At 42.5% G+C, this 22,151-nt stretch overlaps 1 protein-coding gene across 4 annotated transcripts in view; it reads left to right on the forward strand.

Annotated features, from left to right (window-relative positions):
* Positions 1 to 22,151, forward strand: part of LOC136873501 (transmembrane protein 135) — a 277,976-nt gene that overhangs the window by 249,278 nt on the left and 6,547 nt on the right. For 3 of the 4 annotated variants that reach the window (XM_067146708.2, XM_067146707.2, XM_067146706.2), the window contains exons 6-7: positions 7,107 to 7,265; positions 10,441 to 10,581. In XM_067146708.2, coding sequence (XP_067002809.2) covers positions 7,107 to 7,265; positions 10,441 to 10,581 — 300 coding nt within the window. The remainder of the gene's footprint in view (positions 1 to 7,106; positions 7,266 to 10,440; positions 10,582 to 22,151) is intronic. The other variant, XM_068227573.1, reaches the window with a different exon arrangement.

A 22,151-nucleotide genomic window follows, 5' to 3' on the forward strand; every position in this document is an offset into this window, starting at 1 on the left:
AACTCAAATTTCTAGCTAATATTTGCCAAAAAGTGCAAAATAAAAGATTTATATTACGATCTTCTGTGACGTCTATTTGCTTGAGGATGTCCAAAATAATTATTACCCTTTCATAGATCATGTACAACCTACAGTTCATCTGATTTAAATGCAAACACAAAATATCACTTAGCACCTTGAATATTATCCAGTACATCACTTATGGTGCTGACCTACAGTCTTTCTAATTTTTAGAGTATAAAATGAACACACACTGTCATGAAAATGTTGATTAATTAAATAAAGTATTTGGTCACTTGCTGTATGTCTCTACAGCTCATTTGAATTGAAAAATAAAATTAATAGAGCACTTGTAAATCCTAAAATTCATCTAGGTAAAGTGAATTCAAGTAATTAATGACTTTGAAAAGAACTTTATAGTTTAAAAGCAAAGTATGAACTTCTTAAAAATGATGATATTTTACGAGTTGATATTCACAGGAAGCACTTGTTACAGCACTGTAATGAACTAACTGCTTTGTAAAAAGTCAGTCAGTTGTGATTACTCACTCAGAATACGAGAAGATTCGCTTACAAGTGTTGGAGTTGTGCTGTACGGCGACTTGGTGTCTGGAACATTCCGGAGAGTGCGTCCGAGGCTCGAACTCAGCACCGGCGGCATTCAGTGAAGATACCACGTCTATCTCCCTCGTCGACGTCCCTCGATGGGTACCATAACTGGAGAAACCACGTAAATCCCTCGTTGGAAGCGATGTTCGATGTAGCAGGATCTCGTAGCACTTTGCCAAGATTTCCGTTGTTCTTGGAGGCAATGTCGGAACACGGAAAGTTCAATTGGCACTATTGAATTCACAAATATCATGGATGTTAATACTACACGCCGACATAAATTGTAATGCACAGTTCTATTCATAAATTAATTTTACGGTGTTGAATTAGCATTCACAGTCCATGCTACGGAAAACACAGTTTTTATATACACAGTTCATGGGTTTGAGATTTAGCACAGTTCATAATTGTCAATAATTATTTGAGATTCGACTGTAAAGTAATGAACACAGTCCATAAGCTCTTGAAAAATGTTATTTATAACAGTCTCTACCACAGTCTCTGAAATAATATTATTCACACATTAAGGCGTTTTTATGGCTGGATTTACACCACACTAGTCAGTACTACTTAATATAGTCATAAAAAGTCCTTAATGTTCACTGGGTTTCTCACAGTGGTGATCGAAAGATCGAGAAAGTACACACAAAAATAGTTACTTTTAGCCCTGTTATGGGACGAATGTCGAGTGAAATAATGTCTCATACAGTTCACTGTTATACTATCGTAAGAGAAATATGTCTTAGATGGATTGAAATGGTCTTAAATTAGGGCTTCAGTTGACCACACGCAATGACATAGATTATTATCACGTGAAATTGGTAAAGTTCACGATGTCGTATACTGATCAGTAAAATATTGGGCACTTCAATTCTCACTTCCAATTATAGCTTCACTCGGTTAATAAAATTACAAGTATCATATTACGACAATTCAGTTGGAGAAATATCTAGAATATTTACGTCGTCGCGGCGCGTCAAAAACTTTACGTACGACTTTGTTGTATTATTTTAACAGCGTTCGAGTGTGGCCACGACTATGTCCTCGCGAATCGCGACGGAACATACTGTCCTTACGGCACACTTACTGCACACACTGTACACTGCACACTGTACTCTCTGCACACTGGTTATGGCCTTGGCCCAGTGACCTATTTATATAAGTCTTGCGAGCAGCGCTCGGAATCAGGTGATGAAGGGGCGAGAATTCCTTTCAAATTTTAAATTATTATATTTCGAAAACCACTGGACGGATTTACTTCAAATTTGCAGGGTTTTACTCCCAGAATATTAGCTACAATTCAGCGTTGGTCTCGTGTTGATCGGTCCAGGCGTTAACAAGTTCATTAAAACAATCGAGAAAATTCCGAAGGGGAGGTAAGCTACAGGCAGCGGTGACGTCACTTGACCTTGCTCGACTTGCGTTCTCCTTTGTGCTGCGTAGTGAAACGAGAACATTCTCCCACACAGCTGTTCATGCATCGGAACTTAATTGTATGCTCATAAATAAAATTTATAACTCGTATGTGCCAGGGCCTATGCCTTCCTGGTACAATAGACTGTACATTGCTCAAAATCTAAAAAGGATGGTATTTCTGTATCGGACGGATCTATAGTAACAAGGAAATGCACTTTTTAATTTTCCGTAACTTCTGTCTGTCTGTCTGTCTGTCTGTCTGTCTGTCTGTCTGTCTGTCTGTCTGTCTGTCTGTCTGTCTGTCTGTCTGTCTGTCTGTCTGTCTGTATGTATGTACGTACACGCATCACAAGAAAACGGTTGAGGAGAATTTAATAGAGATCGGTATGTAAAGTCCGGGAAAAGGTCGCTACAATCTAGGCCATAAATAATATTTTTCACGCTGACAGAAATGGTAGTTTAGGGGAAGGTCTAAAATTTAATTCTCAAATATTTATGTTAGTAGTGGTCCTATCTTAATGAAAATCGGTGTGTAAAATCCGGGAATAAGTCTCCCTAGTCTAGGATATAACTAATTTTATTCACGCTGAGTGAAATGGTAGTTTAGGGGAAGGCCTAAAATTTAATTCCCAAATATTTGTTATTATTTTTCCTTTATTAATGAAAATCGGTATATGAAGTCCAGGAATAAGTCGCTACAACGTAGGGCATAAATAATTTTATTCGCGCTGAGTGAAATGGCAGTTTAGGGAAGGCCTAAAATAAAATTATCAAATAGTTGTGTTATTAGTGGTCCTATTGACAAATAGTATACAACTAAATTACATATTATTAAATTTCTGATCATTTATGTCTTATACATTTTTACTGTACCGGCTACGGTAACGGAGATATTCATGAATTTGGTTTTTTGTTGCTAAGTCCATATCAGCGCCGCCACCAGAAAATGAGTTAACAGAATTTCATTAAAATCCGTATGTGAAGTCGAGGAATAAGGAACTACAGTCTACGCTATAATTGATTTTATAAGATGCCCTAATATTAGAGTCGAAAGAAAACTGTATGTGAAGGCCTACAATACAGAAAGCTCATAACACTGATCAACAATAACATTACATTGACCATTGTTTGTTGTGATGTGGTTTGTGTCTCTGTTGCCTCTCATCTCCGATAGATGGGATTACTGCTGTATACCGACAGTTTTTAAAATTTGCTTTACGTCGCGGCGACACAGATAGGACTCATGGCGACGATGGGATAGGAAAGGGCTAGGAGTAGGAAGGAAGCTGCCCTGGCCTTAATTATGTTACAGCTCCAGCATTTGCCTGGTGTGAAAATGGGAGACCACGGAAAACCAACTTAAGGGCTGTCGACAGTGGAGTTCGAACACACTACCTCCCGGATGCAAGCTCACAGCTGCGCGCCCCTAACTGCACGGCCATCTCGCCCGGTCGTACTGAGTATAACAGCCTGCCTGAATATTGGCGGGAGGTAGCTGAGGAGTTAGATAACTTTATTCTTTAGCATGCCGTTCCTCTGGTTCATACATTTTCTGATACTGCCGATATGTAACAAAGTGGTTCATCATAACACACTAACAAATCAATTCCTGATTGGAATGAGCAGTATGCATATTTAACGGAATAATGGCAGAGGAGTGTTCACGGCTGTCTGCGGTGTGGCCATTCCAGCACTGGAACTTTGGATTGTTAGATCGGCACCGTAGTACTGTTCGTTAAAAGTGAGAAAATGTGCGGTTTTTCATTTGATCGAGTATTTTATATGATAACATTGCTTTTAATCGCTACATTCCTACTGATGACTTCAGGTAGGAAAACCAAAAAGACAGTCTCTGAGAATCCCTAGCGAAGCACGGGTACAACAGCTAGTATATACTAGTATATATATATATATATAAAATAAGAGTTTTGTCTGTGCGTTCCCCAAATTTAAAAATAATGTTATTTTCGTATCGGTCATGTCCACGGTAACAAGGAAATGCCCTTTTTTATTTTTCCGTAATGTCTGTCTGTCTGTCTGTCTGTCTGTCTGTCTGTCTGTCTGTCTGTCTGTCTGTCTGTCTGTCTGTCTGTCTGTCTGTCTGTCTGTCTGTCTGTCTGTCTGTCTGTCTGTCTGTCTGTCTGTCTGTCTGTCTGTCTGTCTGTCTGTGTATGTATGTGTGTATTTATGTATGTATGTATGTATGTATGTATGTATGTATGTATGTATGTATGTATGTATGTATGTATGTATGTATGTATGTATGTATGTATGTATGTATGTATGTATGTATGTATGTATGTATGTATGTATGTACACGCATCACGAAAAACGGCTAAAGAGATTTCAATGAAAATCGGTATGTAAGGTCGGGGATTAAGCCACTACAATTTAGGCTGTAAATCATTTCATTCACGCTGAGGGAAGTGGTGGTTTAGGGGAAGGCATAACATTAAATTCTCAAATATTTATGTTATTATTGGTCCTATCGATAAATTTCACATAACTAAAGTTATATAGAATTAAATTTACGATCATTTATGTCTTACACAGTTTTACCGTACCGGCTATGATAACAGAGATATTCATGAATTTGTATTTTTGTTGCCAAGTCCATATCAACGCCGAGCCACGAGAAAATGGGTAAACAGAACTTAATGAAAATCGGTATATAGAGTCGGGGAATATGAAACTGCAGTCTAAGCTATAAGCAATTTTATTCACCTTGGTAGTTCAGGGGAAGGCACCTACAATTGAATTTTTAAATGCCCATGTTGTTGTTCCTATCGAAAAGTACTACATAACGAAGGTTATGGAGAATATAATTTCGGATCATTTATGTTTTATTCAGTTTTAAGGTACCGACTATGATAAGAGTGGTATTTCAGAGTCGGAAGAAAACTAAATGTGAAGGCCGACAATATCGAAACCTCATAAAATAGATCAACAATAACATCACAGTGACCATTGTGTGTTGTGATATTCTTTGTCTCCTATACCGCCACTCATGTCCGATAAATGGGATTACTGCTGAGTACCGAGTATAACAGCCTGCCTGAATATTGGCGGGAAATAGATGGGGAGTTAGACAACTTTCTTCTTTAGCATGCCATTCCTCTGGTTCATACATTTTCTGATACTGCTGGTACGTAACACACTGGTTCGTCATAGTATTCCAGCTATTCGATCCCTACTCTGACACGCTGATTAAGATGATCAGTGTGCGCATTTAACGGAATAATGGCTGAGACTCGTTTATGATCTGGTCTAGAATTACAATTTCCGCCTGTTCCAAATTATAGCACCACAATTCACTTAATAACTCAAAATTCAATTCTGAAAAGAGCCGATTCTTAAGAAAAGCTTTTTTCTCTTTCACGCTTATTCAGTTTTACATTCATGTTGTTAGAAATCAGCAGCGGATAGGTTTCTCCTCTGGCTTGGAGGAAAAATTTACCTCCAAGTCAGATAGACCCCCCCCCCGCCAGTGTAGTGAACTGAGATTCTCCGACTCATCGGGTACTCCTATTGAACAGACGAGTAAAAGGGCATAGATTTTGCCTTGGGATTCTACACTATCTCCCCCTACCCCCACCCGAAATTAAAGAGTGTTTACGGCTCACGGCTGTCTGCGGTCTGGTTATTCCAGCTTAGAACTTTGGACGGTTAGATCGGCAGCGTAGTAACTTACTGTTCGTTAAAAGTGAGATATTGCGTGGTTTTTAATTTTATCGAGTATTTCATATGATAGCATTTCTTATAATCGTGTTATTCCTACTGGGGTCATTGTAATAACCTATGTTGATTTCAGTTGGGAAAAACACTAAGGCAGTCTTTCTGAGGATATAAAAAGGCAGGTGGAGAGTGAGTGTCTGCCATTATAATGAAAACTCCTCAACCTGAGTGTGACTGATGGTAGGCAAGAGGGCCTACCATTACAATGAACATTCCCTAAAGTAATCTTCACATAAGAAAAGACGTTCGGTGACTTGCCTGTCGCGTTTCTAGGGAAACGTTCAGAGCGATGCAGTTTAATACAATCTTACTCACAACGTGTACACTACCTAATCAAGAATTCTGTATGCAATGTAGAATTCCGTAGCGAAGCACGGCTACATCGGCTAGTATTCAATACGGAGACAGACGGCATTGCTGCATTACCCCTTTACTAATATTTGTCTCTATTTTCCATCCACTTATAACTATTTTTGTTCTTTGACAGTTGTAAAGATTTAAAATCGTCCGTCTTTGCACGTAATCTATCAGAGCGTAGCCAAAGGGAAAGGGGCGGTACTGGGGTTACAACACCCCCAGGGTTTTTACAAAAGAAAATAAACAAATGAAAGTCGACTCAATGGGTTTGAAGATTCACAAAGAGATAATTGTAAAACCAACAGATCTCTTGAATCTAGTTTCCAAGAAGCCTCGAAAGTTGGATTTTAGATTGTAATCCGAACGCACCATTCGCCGTAAAACTATTCACCGTGATCGTATTATTCTTGTTCTGTATTTTAATGTAAGATTTTGTAATGTAGTGCAATCTGAATATCAACATAATTCACTTGTATCAGTGTCCTTATGCGCTAACCATAACACCCACTATCGGTCGCTACTGTAATCTATACCAGTGCCGGGCTGAGTGGCTCAGACGGTTGAGGCGCTGGTCTTCTGACCCCAACGTGGCAGGTTCGATCCTGGATCAGTCCGGTGATATTTCGAGGTGCTCAAATACGTCAGCCTCGTGTCGGCAGATTTACTGGCACTTAAAAGAATTCCAGGGGGACTAAATTCCGGCATCTCGGCGTCTCCGAAAACTGAAAAAGTAGTTAGTGGGACGTAAAGCAAATAAGATGATTAATCTATACCAGCATGTTTCATCATTGGAGCATGAGTAACATTTCCACGTCAATAAATGACAAATATGCTCTTCATCTCTAATCTTCTTTTTCATTATGAATCGTAAAGCTACACTGGCGTCCTTGGTTCCTCTGTCTGCTCTGATGTTTCTCATTATCGAATTATACTGTACAGAAAACTCTGTAGCGAAGCTTGCTCATGGCGTCCATTATTGTGTTTTACAGGAAGCTGGAAAACTTATGGGCTTAGGCTTGGCTGTCCAGTCACTACGACTATGTGCGAAGTACATCACGGCGGGGCCGATCGTCCTCCTGCGCCAACTGTTCAGCCGGGACAACTTCCTACTCGGAGCCTTCCTCGGCTCTTATGTCGCCATCTTCAAGGTAGGCTGCGGTTTGTCACAAAGGGATACAAGTCTATTGTTATGTTATGTAAGCCTCCAGAACGCAGGGTAGTAGGCGACCACATGACTGTAAAATTTGATCCTCTTACGAATATTTGTATCATAGGATAACGTGGTAAAGGAAACAAGGTAGTCTACAGTTTGTGTAAATGGCAAGCTGTTTCCGTTGCGGAAGAAAACATGCAACATCTTCAAGGACAAGCTCATTTTTTAAATTCTTTACTTCTTTTTTAAATCACTGATGTTTTCTTATTTCTCTCATCCTTTCCTTGTTTTCCTTTTATTTTCTATTTAAGGACGATACACATACACCCAGTTCCCAGTCCAATGGAAATGACCAATTACGGTTAAAATCCCCGACCCGGCCTGGAATCGAACCCGGGCCCCCTTGAACCAAAGGCCAGTACACCATGGACCGGACTATTCACAAGCAATATGACAGGTAGTTCATCAATGATTACAAGTTCAGACCAAATGAAACACACGTACCACAGTAAAGTTCTCCGAACAGTCGCAGCAATACACAGTGTACCCTCGTCTGGCGTCAATGCAGGCGTGTATCCGCGCATGCAAACGACCATAAAGGTTCCGAGTGGCACCCTGCGATAGATTGACCCTAGCATCTTGCATCCTTTGACGCAATTCGGCAATGGTTCTTGCAAGCTCTGGAGAACGCGGAAGTTCCCGCTTCATCATGTCCCATACGTGTCCCAATGGCAGAGAGATACGGTGATCTTGCTGGCAAGGGAAGTTGTTGTACACCACGTAGAGCACGTTGCATCTCAGCAGCTGTATGTGGACGTGCATTGTCCTGCTGATAAAGCAATTCGCCTTCTTGTCGAAAAAATAGCAGTAGCACGGGGATAACAACCCATGCAATGTAGCGGGCACTGGTTATATTACCCTGTAGAAACACCAACTGTGACCGCGAGCTGTAACTGATGCCCCCCACACCGTGAAGCCTGGGGTGGGACCTGAGTATGTGGACGAATGCCCTCTGGAATAGACCGCTCACCAGGTCTACGCCGTACAAGTGTACGTCAATCATTTGCATACAGACAGAACCTACTTTCGTCACTAAAGGTAACAGAGCGTTATTCCCCTCTCCAGTCGACTCTTTCACGACACCAAAGTAGCCGTACTTGGCACTGTCGTGGTGTCAGTGGTAGCCTGGCCAGAGGCTCACGTGATGGTAATCCTGCTTCAAGAAGACGGTTCCCAATGGCCCTTAGTGACACAGCAGGTGTAACATTGTGACCGGATTTTGTTCCTGAATGTTGTTCGGTCAACCACCCCTGCTCGCACAATGCGTCGATCTTGACGTGCGTCTGTACTACGTGGACGTCCGGAGGCTGGTCTACGGGTGTGGGAATGTTTCACAGACCACTGCTAAAAGCAGCGACACACCACCGATACATTGTGCCCAACACATCCAGCAATCCGTCGATACGTCCATCCAGCTTCCTGCAGGCCCACAACGCGACCCCGTTCAAGTGGCTGCAGTTGTTCAACAGGAGCACGTACTCGTCGAGGGGACATGGTTGTACCCTAGAATGAACGTTGCAAACATTGTTCACCTCTAACCTCAGCACAATTACTGCCTGCAGTCAAAACCGAGTGCGCACGGGCAGGCATCCTGAGCGCCATTTTATCCGTGACAAACGAAACACTAACATAACAACCCCTCAGCATGCACATATTTTACCCTGGTGCCAATGAACACTGTCCTTAAGGATGTTGCATGTTTGTTTGTTTGTTTGTTTGTTTGTTTGTTTGTTTCGGCAGTGTATACTCGAGTTTGTAATCGTTTCTCTAGATGGGAGGTATGATAATTCCAATTCAGATGGTTGTCAATCAATCACCATTGATCCGTCACTGATGAAATTACGGCTCCTTTGACACTAGTTTCTGAATGCCGAGTCTCTCGGTCAATCGACCCTCCGTAAGTGTAACAAGAGAAGCACGCTGAGAATAAGCTCCCCGAGCCTTAGCTAGCAACTTCTCTTTATCTTACAAAAATGTCAGTTCTTGGAATTCTGTCTTTTGGTATGGCATGGAATTCGATCTTGAATATTCTCAACGAAGGAGGGGAGGTTGATAGGTTGATAGAACAGTACATGTTCTCACAGAATAATGATGAAACTCGAGGAAGTATTAAGTGGATATTTATGGATTGTAGTAACGGTGTAAAATGGAGCGGGCGTGTAAATCTCTGGTGGGACTACTTGGTATGAGAACTGGAAAAGATGCAAAGGAAAGAACTCGGATATTTATCAAATATCTTCTATTACAAACTTTGGGCTGCGAAGACTTGCAAGAAAGGAGACAATTTGTTCGATTTAGTGGTGCCGGGCTGAGTGGCTTAGACGGTTGAAGCGCTGACCATATGAACCCAGCTTGGCAGGTTCCATCCTGGCTTAGTCCGGTGGTATTTGAAGGTGCTCAAATACTTCAGCCCCGTGTCGGTAAATTAACTGGCCCGTAAGAAAGTCCTGTTGGACTAAATTTCGGCACATCGGCGTCTCCGAAAACCGTAAAATTAATTACTGGGACATAACATCAATAACATTATTATTATTATTATTATTATTATTATTATTATTATTATTATTATTATTATTATTATTACGAAATTAAGTCGTATATACCGAGTTGTCAATGGAGAGATGGTGTGGAATGGTATTAGTTGACAAATAAGCTTAATCGGAGCTGTTAAAAGTAGGGAAGATCAAGATATGAAGATACATTTGAAATTCAAGAGAACAAATTGGGTAAATGTTCATTTATAGGACGAGGAGTAAGGGATTGGAATAATTTACCAAGGAAGATATTTGATAAATATCCGAGTTCTTTGAAATTATTTAAGAAATGGGTAGGAAAACAGCTGATAGGGAATCTGTAACCTAAATACCACTGAAACACTACAACGCTGAGCTCACTCCACGTCGAGTAGACATGAGCTGCGCATTACTACTATTGGACAGTTAGTTAGAAGCACGCACATTATTTTTGAACTGCGGAGAAATAAATTCTGCTTCAGCGCTGACATTGCCACTTGCTGGTCTTTAATGAGGATAGTGCGCCTATAGTAAGTGGTTATCCAGTAAGTTGTTCTAGTGACAAACAGCATCCAGATTTGTTATTGTTCTCCACAGGGGGTCACCTGCCTTCTGTGCAGACTTCGCGGCCATGACTCGGAACTGCACGCTGTTCCGGCCGGTGTCCTGGCGGGAGCTGCCTTCAGGCTACATCCAGACAACACTATCGGATTTTCAGCTCTCACCACCATCATTCAGGTAATGCCATGAACTTCACCTTCCGACTATCAGTGGTGGCGATTAGTTGGTGGAGGTGGGGGGCAGTCGCTCCTCAACTCTGTGGGGAAAACAATATATTTTTGTTCCATTATAGCCGCCTAAAACTAAGAATTATAAAAAACTAACACTGTTGTATTATAGCCTAATTATTTTCTTTAATTTCTTTAATTATTAAAACAACGCTTAGCGGAAATACGCAAAAATGTCATGCGTCGCGGCTAACCGATTGTTCAGCGCCACAGCAAGCAGGGGAGACTGGCGCAGCTGCGTGCAGCACGAGTTGTGAAGAAGGATAGCAGGGGTATATTTTTTCTATATAGCCTAGGATGGTGGGGAATAACGTGAACCGAGCATGTGAGCGTTAGAGCGTTGGTCACACTGCCTGACAAAAAAGTTAAGCACCCAGAAGGAGTGCTTCAAAGTGAATGAAACTACGTATGCTTAACGACCATGCGCTTTTATTGAACTGATTACAATATGGGATGGAAGAGACAAGGTCGTTGTCAGTTACAGGTGGAATATTGGCGCTAGGTCAGTAGGCTGTCACAACCTCCAATGCATGCTCTTATGCGGTTCAGAATTAGTGCCAAACAGCCTTTGGACCCTCTCCTGAGGCAAGTTCGTCCATAGTTGTTGCAACTGTCCCTCCAGATCCTCCTGGTTGGTTCTGGGCAGAGTCCCCTTACAATGTCATCCCACACGTGTTCAATGATGGAGAGGTCAGGGGATCTCGCTGGCCACGGAAGGACGTCAACATGCTCTAGACAGTCCATAGACGCACGTGTTGTCTGTGGACGTACATTATCTTGTTTGAACACTGCCCCAGGGTGCTGCACAATAAGGGGTAGGACGTGCGGACGCAGAATGTCAGTGACGTATGGCTGTGCCGTCAAAGTCTACTGAAGCACTATTAGAAATGACCTGAATGCATATCCTATGGCTCCCCACACCAAGATGCCAGGGATTACGCCCGTGTGTCTTTCAACAATATGAACAGAATCTTCCATCTAACCTCGACGCCGCCAAATCCGCACGCGATGGTCAACGGAGGTTACGCAGAAGCGGGACTCATCACTGAACATGATGCGATGCCAATCGTCCTCTGCCCATGCCTCCCGGGCAAGGCACCACTTCAAACGTAGGCGTTGGTGTTCTGGTGTCAATGGCAACTGACGCAAGGGGCGGTAGGACACCAATCCAGCGGATGCGAGTCGTCGAGACACTGTGCAGGAACTCACAGGATGTTGTAGAGTCTCCAGTATGTTTGCGGATGGCGGGTGCCGAATTTATGTGATCCTGTAATGCTTGGCGCACCATACGACGGTCCGCCCTCGGGGTGGTGTTTCTTGGTCGACCCGAACCTGCACGTAGTGATTGGGTGCCCTCATGTACCCATTGAGTCAAACAGCGGGCCGCAGTGACATCTGAATGGCCCACATGCCCTGCAATTGCACGATACGACCAACCAGCCTCATGCAGTCCCACAATGCGGCCTCTGACAAATGCTATCATTTGGTGGATTGGCTGTCTAACGCGTCTGCGAGGCATCGCGGGTGCTTCGTACTGTACGCAGTCCTCTCTGCACGTCTTGTTTAACTGTGTGACTCACTGGTAACAACTTAACAACAGGACGGTGCTATCTGGTGGGCGTTCTATACATTACAGATCTTTGTAAATCTAATCATTTACTTACACATCAATGGTACGCACGTACTGTATGCTGAAATGGGATAATATTGGACCACTCCTTCTGGGCGCTTAACTTTGTTTGTCAGGCAGTGAAATTTGAAAGAAAAAAAAAATACAACATGCGCCGTTGTCATTTTATGTGCTGCTGAATTTAACAAATCAGATCGCTTCGCAGCGAACTCAAATGAAATTTACGAGGCGGTGTTGCTAAATCTGCACGTGGCTTGGTCGGGCTTGAGAACCATGCTGAGAAATGAGCATCAAACACTAACATACCGTGGGTTTCGTCAATGCCACCGTAGCGTGGTTGCTGTGGGGTTAGTCTATCAGCAGGGAGGTCCTTGTTCAAGTCCCTCCCCTGAATTAGTGTATGTCTTCTATTGGCGCTCTCAAGCTTGTTATAAGCCACGTGCAGATTTAGCAACACCGCCTCGCAAAGCCATCTGAAGTCGCCCGCGAAGCGATTTTATTGGCTAACTTCAGCAGCTTATAAAATGACAACTGCGCGAGACATCTACTTTTCTTTCCAATTATTTATCTGTATGACCAACCCTCTAAAGCTTATACCGGGTTGTTCAGCAGCCCCTTAGTTTGAGGAGATAGGCAACCCAAATAACGCGTATAACCTAAAGATCCTTATAATTTAGTTCTTTGAACACCAAATGACATGAAATTTCTCCTTATGGTCAATAAGGCTCTCCCCCACCTGTGTGTCATCACTTTAAATTGATCCGTGGACCTGGCGAAGGAAAAACTACTATCCACAACACAGCGCCAAATACTAAGGACCATTCTGCAAACGTGTGATTTATTGCGCATTGAAATAACACAGGTACCCGTAATACGATCGAATTAATGAATTATGCCACGTGCTCTGTAACGTAAGAAAGTTAACCCTTTCTATCCTGAATTATTTTTCTTTGCAAAAGAGATATTTCACTGTTCTTACTGTGTTATTTAGCTTTCAAATAAGATAATATGACCATTCTTAAAGAAATTCCCATTGTAATTATTGAAGTAATTATTATAGCCATATGGCAACTTTGGGACATGGAGTCAAAGTAATAGGCACTCACAAAATTTCATATTCTTATTGCACAATTGGTATACATCACAATAAACACATCAATTGATATTGTAAAACAGTGAAAAAGTTAAAATTAAAATTACAGTTGAATATATCACAATAAACACATCACTTAATATAGTAAAACAGTGAAAAAATTGCAATTATTGTTGAATACTAAATATGATGTGGGCCTAGTTCTTCTAAATTTTAACTAATGATTGTGAAATGGCAAGAAGCAGTCATTATTCCCATGCAATCATAAGCCAACCTTGCATTTCTTACACATCAGCCTGTTGAAACCCACTTTACAGTTCCTACACTTCTGTTTTTTGGAATATAAACTGGCCAGTGGCACAAACCATCAAACCTCACATCAGAAACTGGCATGGCTACTTTTCGCCTTCTTTTCACAGTAGAATGCAACTCTGAGCTCGGTTCACCTCTTTTCCTAATTAGTGACTTTTATGCAGTTGTGAGTGAATTCGCAATCACAGTCTGAAATTTCAACAATGAAAGTGCAAGGAGAATCAAAATCGACTTTTCTCCACTTTGGATAAACTTTAATTTTATCAATTGATGTTGATGCTGTGTCTCTGGATGTTTGTTGCAGTTGTGTGGGTGAACCGTTGGTACCAGAAATGTCTATTACAGCAGAATTATCTACTGCAGGAAGATTGGGCCTATGAGTCAGTGCAGTCATATCTACTGTATTTGGTGGTTCATCAGTTGTAACGCCCCTGCGAACAATATTCTCTTCTACTGTTTTAGGGTCATCGTCATCAATACCAACATCTATAAAATCCCCATCAGGAATTACTACCTCATTCAGATAAAGTCCAAATCTTCATATGACAGTAGGAGGTGGGGATCCTACCAAGAAAACATCTCTTGTTAGGTTATGTGACTACGTTAGAAAATAACTCGTAATTAGTTTTAATATGAATGACCTATCTGTACTAATAAAGAAATAATAATACAGTACAGTACATAGTACATTCATCAAGAAACATGAATCGTATGAGATGAGGGTATGAAAATCCAGGAGTAAACAAACGTGTACTACCGAACCTCCAATGACTGTGGTTGCCATATGGCAATAATTATAATGGGAACAAATTACCGTAAAATACATTAGGGATATGACTTCATTCATGGTAAAAATATAATTTAGAGCCATTTACTGACATGTATCTAATATTATTTAATGACTCATGCTTCAAATCAACTTTCTACTCCCAGCTGAAAACGAAGCCCGCCATTCAGATTCCAGATTTGAAGCAGCTGTTGAGACTTAAACCGAAGACATGGAGCTCTAACAGTGTTACCAATTTCAGAAACACAATTATTTCGAAGAAAATATATCCAAGTGGCTAATATGGGCTAAACTAGCACGGTGTTCAGTCGTTTCTGTAAAGGATAAAAGTAATTGTTGCCATATGGTAGGTATGGGTAACAAAGGGTTAAATGAACACTGAAGAACTTGACACGAATGTTAACTTTCGGGGTGGAACGGCCGTACTTAAGTACGAAACCTCTAGCAAGCACCAAGTATGTAGACTTCGTGACTGAATCGGTTAAGGGCTGTAGCAGAAGACCTGTGAGTATCGGTAGCGCAGCAGTTCGAATCCAGCAAAAGGCAAAGATTTTCGAACGACAGGGGTGGTCCATTTTAGCGCGGATACAAATATAATCTATATATTTTTGCTATTGGTTTGTCTGAGTTGTCGTCTTTCCCCTAAGGATGGGTGGGGGAAGAATTGGGAAGGAAATCGGCATTGGTCTTTTATTAAGGTACCGTCCCGACATTCACCTAGTGGTGAAAGTGGGAAACCGAGGAAAACCGTTTCTAGGACGGACAGTATGGGATTCGAATCCACAACCTACCGAATCCAACACATGGAAATAATAATCCACACCCACCAGGTCACATCACAACACTTCTCCATTTCCTCACGATGTGTTCCTACGAAGAGTACATTCAATTGTTGCTCATTTATAGAGAAAGTATGGTCGAATTAAAATGTATGCCACGTGCTCCGTAATGGTAACAAGTTGTATGAACACCGTAGAGTGGTCAACACTGCGAACACTTGTTACTCTGAATGTTCACGGTACCATACTTCCTACCTACAGACCATCACGTCGTAGTATAACCTGGTTACTTAACATCGGATGAAAACGGTCCTCTTCAGGACCAAATAAAAGTTCACTCTTTGGAACACGATGATATGTGCCCATATTACAGTCACTGTGTGCGCCTCTGTGGTGTAGTGGTTAGTGTGATTAGCTGCCACCCCCAGAGGTCCGGGTTCGATTCCCGGCTCTGCCACGAAATTTGAAAAGTGGTACGAGGGCTTGAACGGGGTCCACTCAGCCTCGGGAGGTCAACTGAGTAGGGGTAGGTTCGATTCCCACCCCACCCATCCTAGAAGTGGTTTTGCGTGGTTTCCCACTTCTCCTCCACGTAAATACCGGGATGGTACCTAACTTAAGGCCACGGCCGCTTCCTTCCATCTTCCTTGCATGTTCCATCCAATCTTCCCATCCCTCCACAAGGCCCCTGTTGAGCATAGCAGGTGAGGCCGCCTGGGCGAGGTACTGGTAATTCTCCCGAGTTGTATCCCCCGACCCAAAGTCTGAAGCTCCAGGACACTGCCCTTGAGGCGGTAGAAGTGGAATCCCTCTCTGAGTCCGAGGGAAAAACCAAGTCTGGAGGGTAAGCAGATTAAGAAGAAGTAGAAGAAGAAGAGGAAGATTACAGTCACTGTAAACGGCGCTAATCGAGAAAAAAGTGTACCAGCCTGTGATTAGAACCTACTACCACACAGCTTGGCTGTTGTAAAAGCCGTGATGCGTAATTTAGCCACCTTAGTTACCGCGATCCTCGGTGAATTGCTGGCACGTTGTCCTTTTAGACACTTCCTGTCCAAACGTAAGATAGTGTTATTCGCAGCTGTGATCGTTTTCCATACTCATTATAGTTTACGTAATAGAAATTGTACCGGTTGGTACACCTATACGCCGCACATTTGAATTTTCCGCCTTAAATTACCCCTCTACAGCTGAAACTCTGAACTTTAAAACTGAATTAATTCAACCGTTTATCTGAAGATGTCACTGTGTTAATTTCGAATTGTTTTTGTTTACTAATTATCGAGAAGTGTGGACATTCTCTCACAGATGTCTCTACCAAAAACTATGATCATCCACCCTGGTACGAAGTGATGGAAGATATTTTATACTCATAAGTTTTTCTATAACTAAATTTCGTTATTTCATTTGTAGGTTGGCAATATAAATCTTTCTTTCCGCCAGTTTTGAACTTAGCCAATCCCGAATTTCTTTAATTAATCTTGGACCAATAGTGCCCTTCTTCCTCAATTTTTGCTCTGTAACTTTTGGGGAACCAATAAAATCCTGTGGGTGTGTCTTAATCATTCATGAAAGGTCTCGAATCTTCCATGAGGGTTTAAAAACTGGTGATTTTCATGGCTCGTAGCCACTTCAACAACATCTTGCTTAGTGTATGGAAGAATAGCAGGGGGCGGGTTGCGCCTCTTCCTTCGAGCAGCAGCTCTTCAGCAAAGGTAATGGCCTTTTAACATCTTTATTTCTTTCTTGGTCAGCAGTTTAACCCCCGGGGGAGGTTCGAAACCTTTTCAAAGTATCCTACCTTTTCAAAAATGTAACTTTGTGCCGGCTTATGTAAACATTTTCTTATTACTTTAACTGTAAATCGGGGATAGAGAGTGTCTTACCCTCTCGAGCTCCCCTTCAATTTGGATTTGAGGTGACTACGTTTTCATAACCGATTTTCTTCTCTTCATTAATGTGTTAAATTATTTTCTTATACGAGTCACCTCTATAGTATGGGAATAGCCCCTGTGTATCGGCTTAACGCCACGTAGGTTTTAACAAGCTTTTATGTAGGAGTGCAAGTTCACGCCTCCATTCATCTTGTTTTTTTTTTTTTTGGGCCATTTAATTAATCTGTTCCTTTTCCACGAAGGCCCAGTAGAATGGGTACTAGATACCCCTGTTTTTTATAGGTGTGCCTTGAGGGCAGTTGATAGTAATATTGGTTGTTGCCTTTGATGGGCTTGATTGAGAGCGGTCAGCTCTTTCTGGTATTTTGAAAGGTGCCTCTAGGAGGCTTGATATTACTAGGCGGGAGCAAGGGCTCCATGTTATGAGAGGTTTTCTGCCCTTTGGTAATATGTTGGTTATGAGCTGAGAGCTCAGGAATTGTAAAAAATAAGGGCTTGTGGCCCAGATTGTTAAAGTCTATCTAAATCTCGGCTTTCTTGGTCTTGTACCTGATTTGACTTGTTGTGCTCGTTAAGTTTTCAAATTCTATGTAAAAATTTGTTAAATTTTGTTGTCTGTTGAAAATATAACCTTTATTTAAATTTTAAATTCATCTTTCGGACTTGTAGTTAGACCCATTCCAGCCCGCACCTTCTTTCACCTCTGCTGATCCACCAAAACACGGTAACAGAAATAACACTGCCGCTAATGATTTCTACCATATTCGCGAGCATTATATAAACGGTATAGTTGTTCTAAGACTATGACTACGATACACGCGTTACCTGGGTTACCTACCTCCGGAAAAAATAAGGGGCTGGTGAACCACCCGGTATAATGGTTAACAGTTTCTCTACAACCCTCTATTTGCCACTTGCCACAAACATTCATAAGTCTGCCATTTTCATTCTGTCAATGTGTCTGCGCAGTTCTATCTAGTGTCTGTTACTTTCTTAGTGTACTAAATGATTTTTATTATATAATCACGTCGTACTTCTATTTAGTTGCAGGCGTAATACATGTGTATTGGACAGTATTTAATCAAAATCTCAAAAAAGTATTATTACCGCAGTTAAGTCGGCAGACTGTCAAGCTTTACTTCCCTATCAAAATTCGCCCAGAGAGCATTAAAAACTCACGATTTTAATCAGTTTTTTCAATGTTGTTGTCTCATCCCCACTCCTATATCCTTCAGACCCGCGGTATATCTATAAATTTCTGTGCTTCCCTCCCACTCCCACACCTCCCGCTTCTAGTCCCTAATTGCCAGCACTGCCCACAATGGCTACGAGGGTGATTGAACAAGTAAAAATAAAAAAAAAGACCTGTCAACTTCTATCAATACGTACACTGCCCGACAATTGCTAAGGAGCAGAGACATGATTAGAAGGAATAATCACAGGCAAGGACGGAAGACATGAAACACAGTACATACGTAATAGAGGTGGAGCGGTATATTGATAATGAAAAATGGTACATAATTCACTTCATAGGAAAGCAGAATATCAGACAAAGAAATCAATAAATAATGTTCTTGTTTGAAACAGTTCAGACTCACAAAAGAAAGGTCGATATCAGTCTCTTGGTAATGAATATGCCATCCTCAGACACCAATACACATTTTGCACCTGTTATTCATGCTATCTAATAAACTGTCGAGGAGTCCGTGGGGGATTTTGTCCCACTCTTCTCTCAAGGTGGTTTTCAGTTCTTGCGCGGTTCGGAGAAGAGGAGTTCATTGAGAAACACGTCTGCCTAGAGCAGGGCCTCTCAGGGTGCATGCGCCTGGTGCATGCATTGTGCACGGTACACAGACTTCGCTTGGTTGACCAGAGTGCAGACCCCCATTCCTCGATTTGGAGCAATAGCGCTGTCTCTATCGTTCTCCACGCCTGTCTCGTTCGCTCCCCCTGTCTCCCTCTTCCTCACTTGCTCCGTAGCCCTCCAAATCCGAGCTGAGTTGAGCCGAGTAGCCCAGAGACGAAGCGTTGGTCCGAGCCGAGCCGAGCGGGACCGATGCACTGTGCACAGTAACTCTGCACCGCTGTTTGCGCGCGTGCGATTTTGGGCGTTTGAGAGGCGCTGGCCTAGAGTACCCTATAGCTCATTCCATGTTAAGAAAACAGTATTGCTCTTATGACAACAGGGTCGCCATATCGAACACCTCTGCTCAACACCATCACGGGAAATCGACGGCACATAAGTTTGTGAAATTCAGTGTTTAAGTTCAAGACAAAAACTGGAAGAAACTAAGCTGCAAATTATTTTATGAACTAAAGGGGACGGGGTTTACATGGGCTATTTCTGTTTTGTGCAGAATCAGAGGTAAACTACGTCTTCTTCTTCTTCTTCTTCTTCTTCTTCTTAATCTGTTTACCCTCCAGGGTTGGTTTTCCCTCGGACTCAGCGAGGGATCCCACCTCTACCGCCTCAAGGGCAGTGTCCTGGAACTTCAGACTCTGGGTCAGGGGATACAACTGGGGAGGATGACCAGTACCTCGCCCAGGCGGCCTCACCTGCTATGCTGAACAGGGGCCTTGTGGGGGAATGGGAAGATTGTAAGGGGTAGACAAGGAAGAGGGAAGGAAGCGACCGTGGCCTTAAGTTAGGTACCGTCCCGGCATTTGCTTGGAAGAGACGTGGGAAACCACGGAAAACCACTTCCAGGATGGCTGAGGTTGGAATCGAACCCACCTCTACTCATTTGACCTCCCGAGGCTGAGTGGACCCAGTTCCAGCCCTCGTACAATTTTTAAAATTTCGTAGCAGAGCCTGGAATCGAACCCGGGCCTCCGGGGGTGGCAGCTAATCATACTAACCACTACAGCACAGAGGCGGACATCAGAGGTAAACTAAGGCACATGAAAAAACCTCAGCATTGAAGTGTAAGGCAAAATGGGGAGAAAATAGACATATAATATTTTTATGGGCTTGAGGTGTGAGGGATGCATTTAATTTCATGTAATATATGTCTCCAGACATCGCGGGTTACTACAGTACTGTGCTTTCGTATCGTAACGTTCTAAGCCATAACGCAAATAAATCACTGTATTAGTGTTAAAAGAAAGAAATCACACACATAGACTTATCGCATAACTCTCACTCAACACAAGACCATTACGCACTGATTTAAAGCCTAAAACACACACACGTAACAAATACCGGTAAAAACTGCAGATGACTTCCCTACAGAAGGGAGCTGCCGGCGGTTCACAGAGTGAGGGACTACACGAGGCCTGTACCAGAGCAACACAGAAGAAGGAAACTGAAGGAAGCCAACGAAGCGATGGCTGTTTCCGCCATTGTGCTTCCTCCCTATGAAAGTATTTATAAAAAAGTAAATGTTATGTAGTTATTTTAATAACTCGCAGACAAAAATACCCCATCCTTTTTATCTGTCTTTTTTAATACATTACAAAGTACAGTATAACATCCCTTAATCACGAGGAATTATGGGCATCTCAGAGGGGGGTGTTTACTCGTTGTAGGTCCACAAGAGCAATACTGTTTCCTTAACGTGGAATGAGCTACAGGCATGCTCTATAGGATTTAAGTTTTAAGTCCGGGGAGTACGCAGGCCATTCCATACGTTCAATATTTTCACTTTCCAGTCTGTCCGATACAGCAGCGGCCCTGCGTGGACGGGCACTGTCGTCCATAAACAGAAAGTTAGGAGCTACCGCACCCCTAAAATGACGAACATGGTCCAGAATAATCTCTCTGTAATACTGCTGTGCTGTAACGGTGCCTCGCTCAAAGATATGCAGTATTGTTCGGCCATTGTGCAGGAAGCCTGCCTCACCATAACGCCTATGACACTCATGAACATTCTGTGGCTTGTAACGTGTTCTCCTCTCTCTCCACACTAAACGGTGGCCAGAATCAATTGTCACAGTGAACCGGGATTCGTCGGGGAACATCACTCTGGACCACTATTGCTGACTCCTACCAATATATTCCTTACAACAACGAACTCTTTCTCGACGATGGCGTGGTTGAAGTGGGATGCATTTAGCAGGCTTCCGAACATACAAATCAGCATGATTTAATCGCCGCGAAATGGTTCTGGCAGATACACGTGTGCCGGTAACGGTTGCAAGGTCTGCAGGTACGAAGAGTGAGATGTCTGTTCCTTTTCGCCACTAAGGCTCTTGCGGTGTGATGGTGCTTCTACGACCACCGGCAAGCTTTCGCATAGCATTTCCACCTTCAGGAGGCTTTTTAAAATCGCGAAATGACACCCATTACTGTGGCCACAGTAGTGACACTTTGACCGGCTTCAAGCCGTCTACTCAAATGATTTCCTACAGCCATTCCTTTCACAGTTAAGGCACCTATTTCCATACCACACGGACGTTTGTGCGACAATAACCTTCGTCAAACGCCGCACAGCATAAACTGTCGAATGAATACAGAGCTTTCGTGCACTGGCTTTGCCCTCTCCATTGCGTTTTACTCTCATTCGTCGGTTCTTGCTGATCAATTGTCAGTTGTTCCTTAGCAATGTCAAGGCAGTGTATAATACTTGGCTAGGCCATTTGACTCGGCAGAGAAAACATCGGGGCAAACGGCTACTTGAACTTCGTCTTCGCTTTCTAAGCATATTCTCCTCAGTGGTAGTGGTGATTACCGTTTAAAAGGTAGTTCAAATGGGCAGCCATCCTCTCTCACGCTGATGATTTTCAGGCGTACATGCATTGTAGTCGCAGTACAGCACATCAGCATAAATAGTATTTGAATGAAGTCACCGTCCGTCTTAGACAATGGACCAACAATCATAATCTACAGTTAAATATTTCAAAGACCAAGCTTCTAGTGGCTATAACAAACTACTAAGCGCTGTAGATTTTAATGCTCTTCCACTAGTAAATGGCTAGACATTGACAACCCGTACAGCAGTGGTTCTCAAACTATGGTAGGCACCCCTAGAGGTACGCCTCAGACTTTTAGTGGGGTACGCAAGTAGCCTTCAGGGGGAAAATGA

Source organism: Anabrus simplex, chromosome 1 (assembly GCF_040414725.1).
Source record: "Anabrus simplex isolate iqAnaSimp1 chromosome 1, ASM4041472v1, whole genome shotgun sequence".
NCBI lineage: Eukaryota > Metazoa > Arthropoda > Insecta > Orthoptera > Tettigoniidae > Anabrus > Anabrus simplex.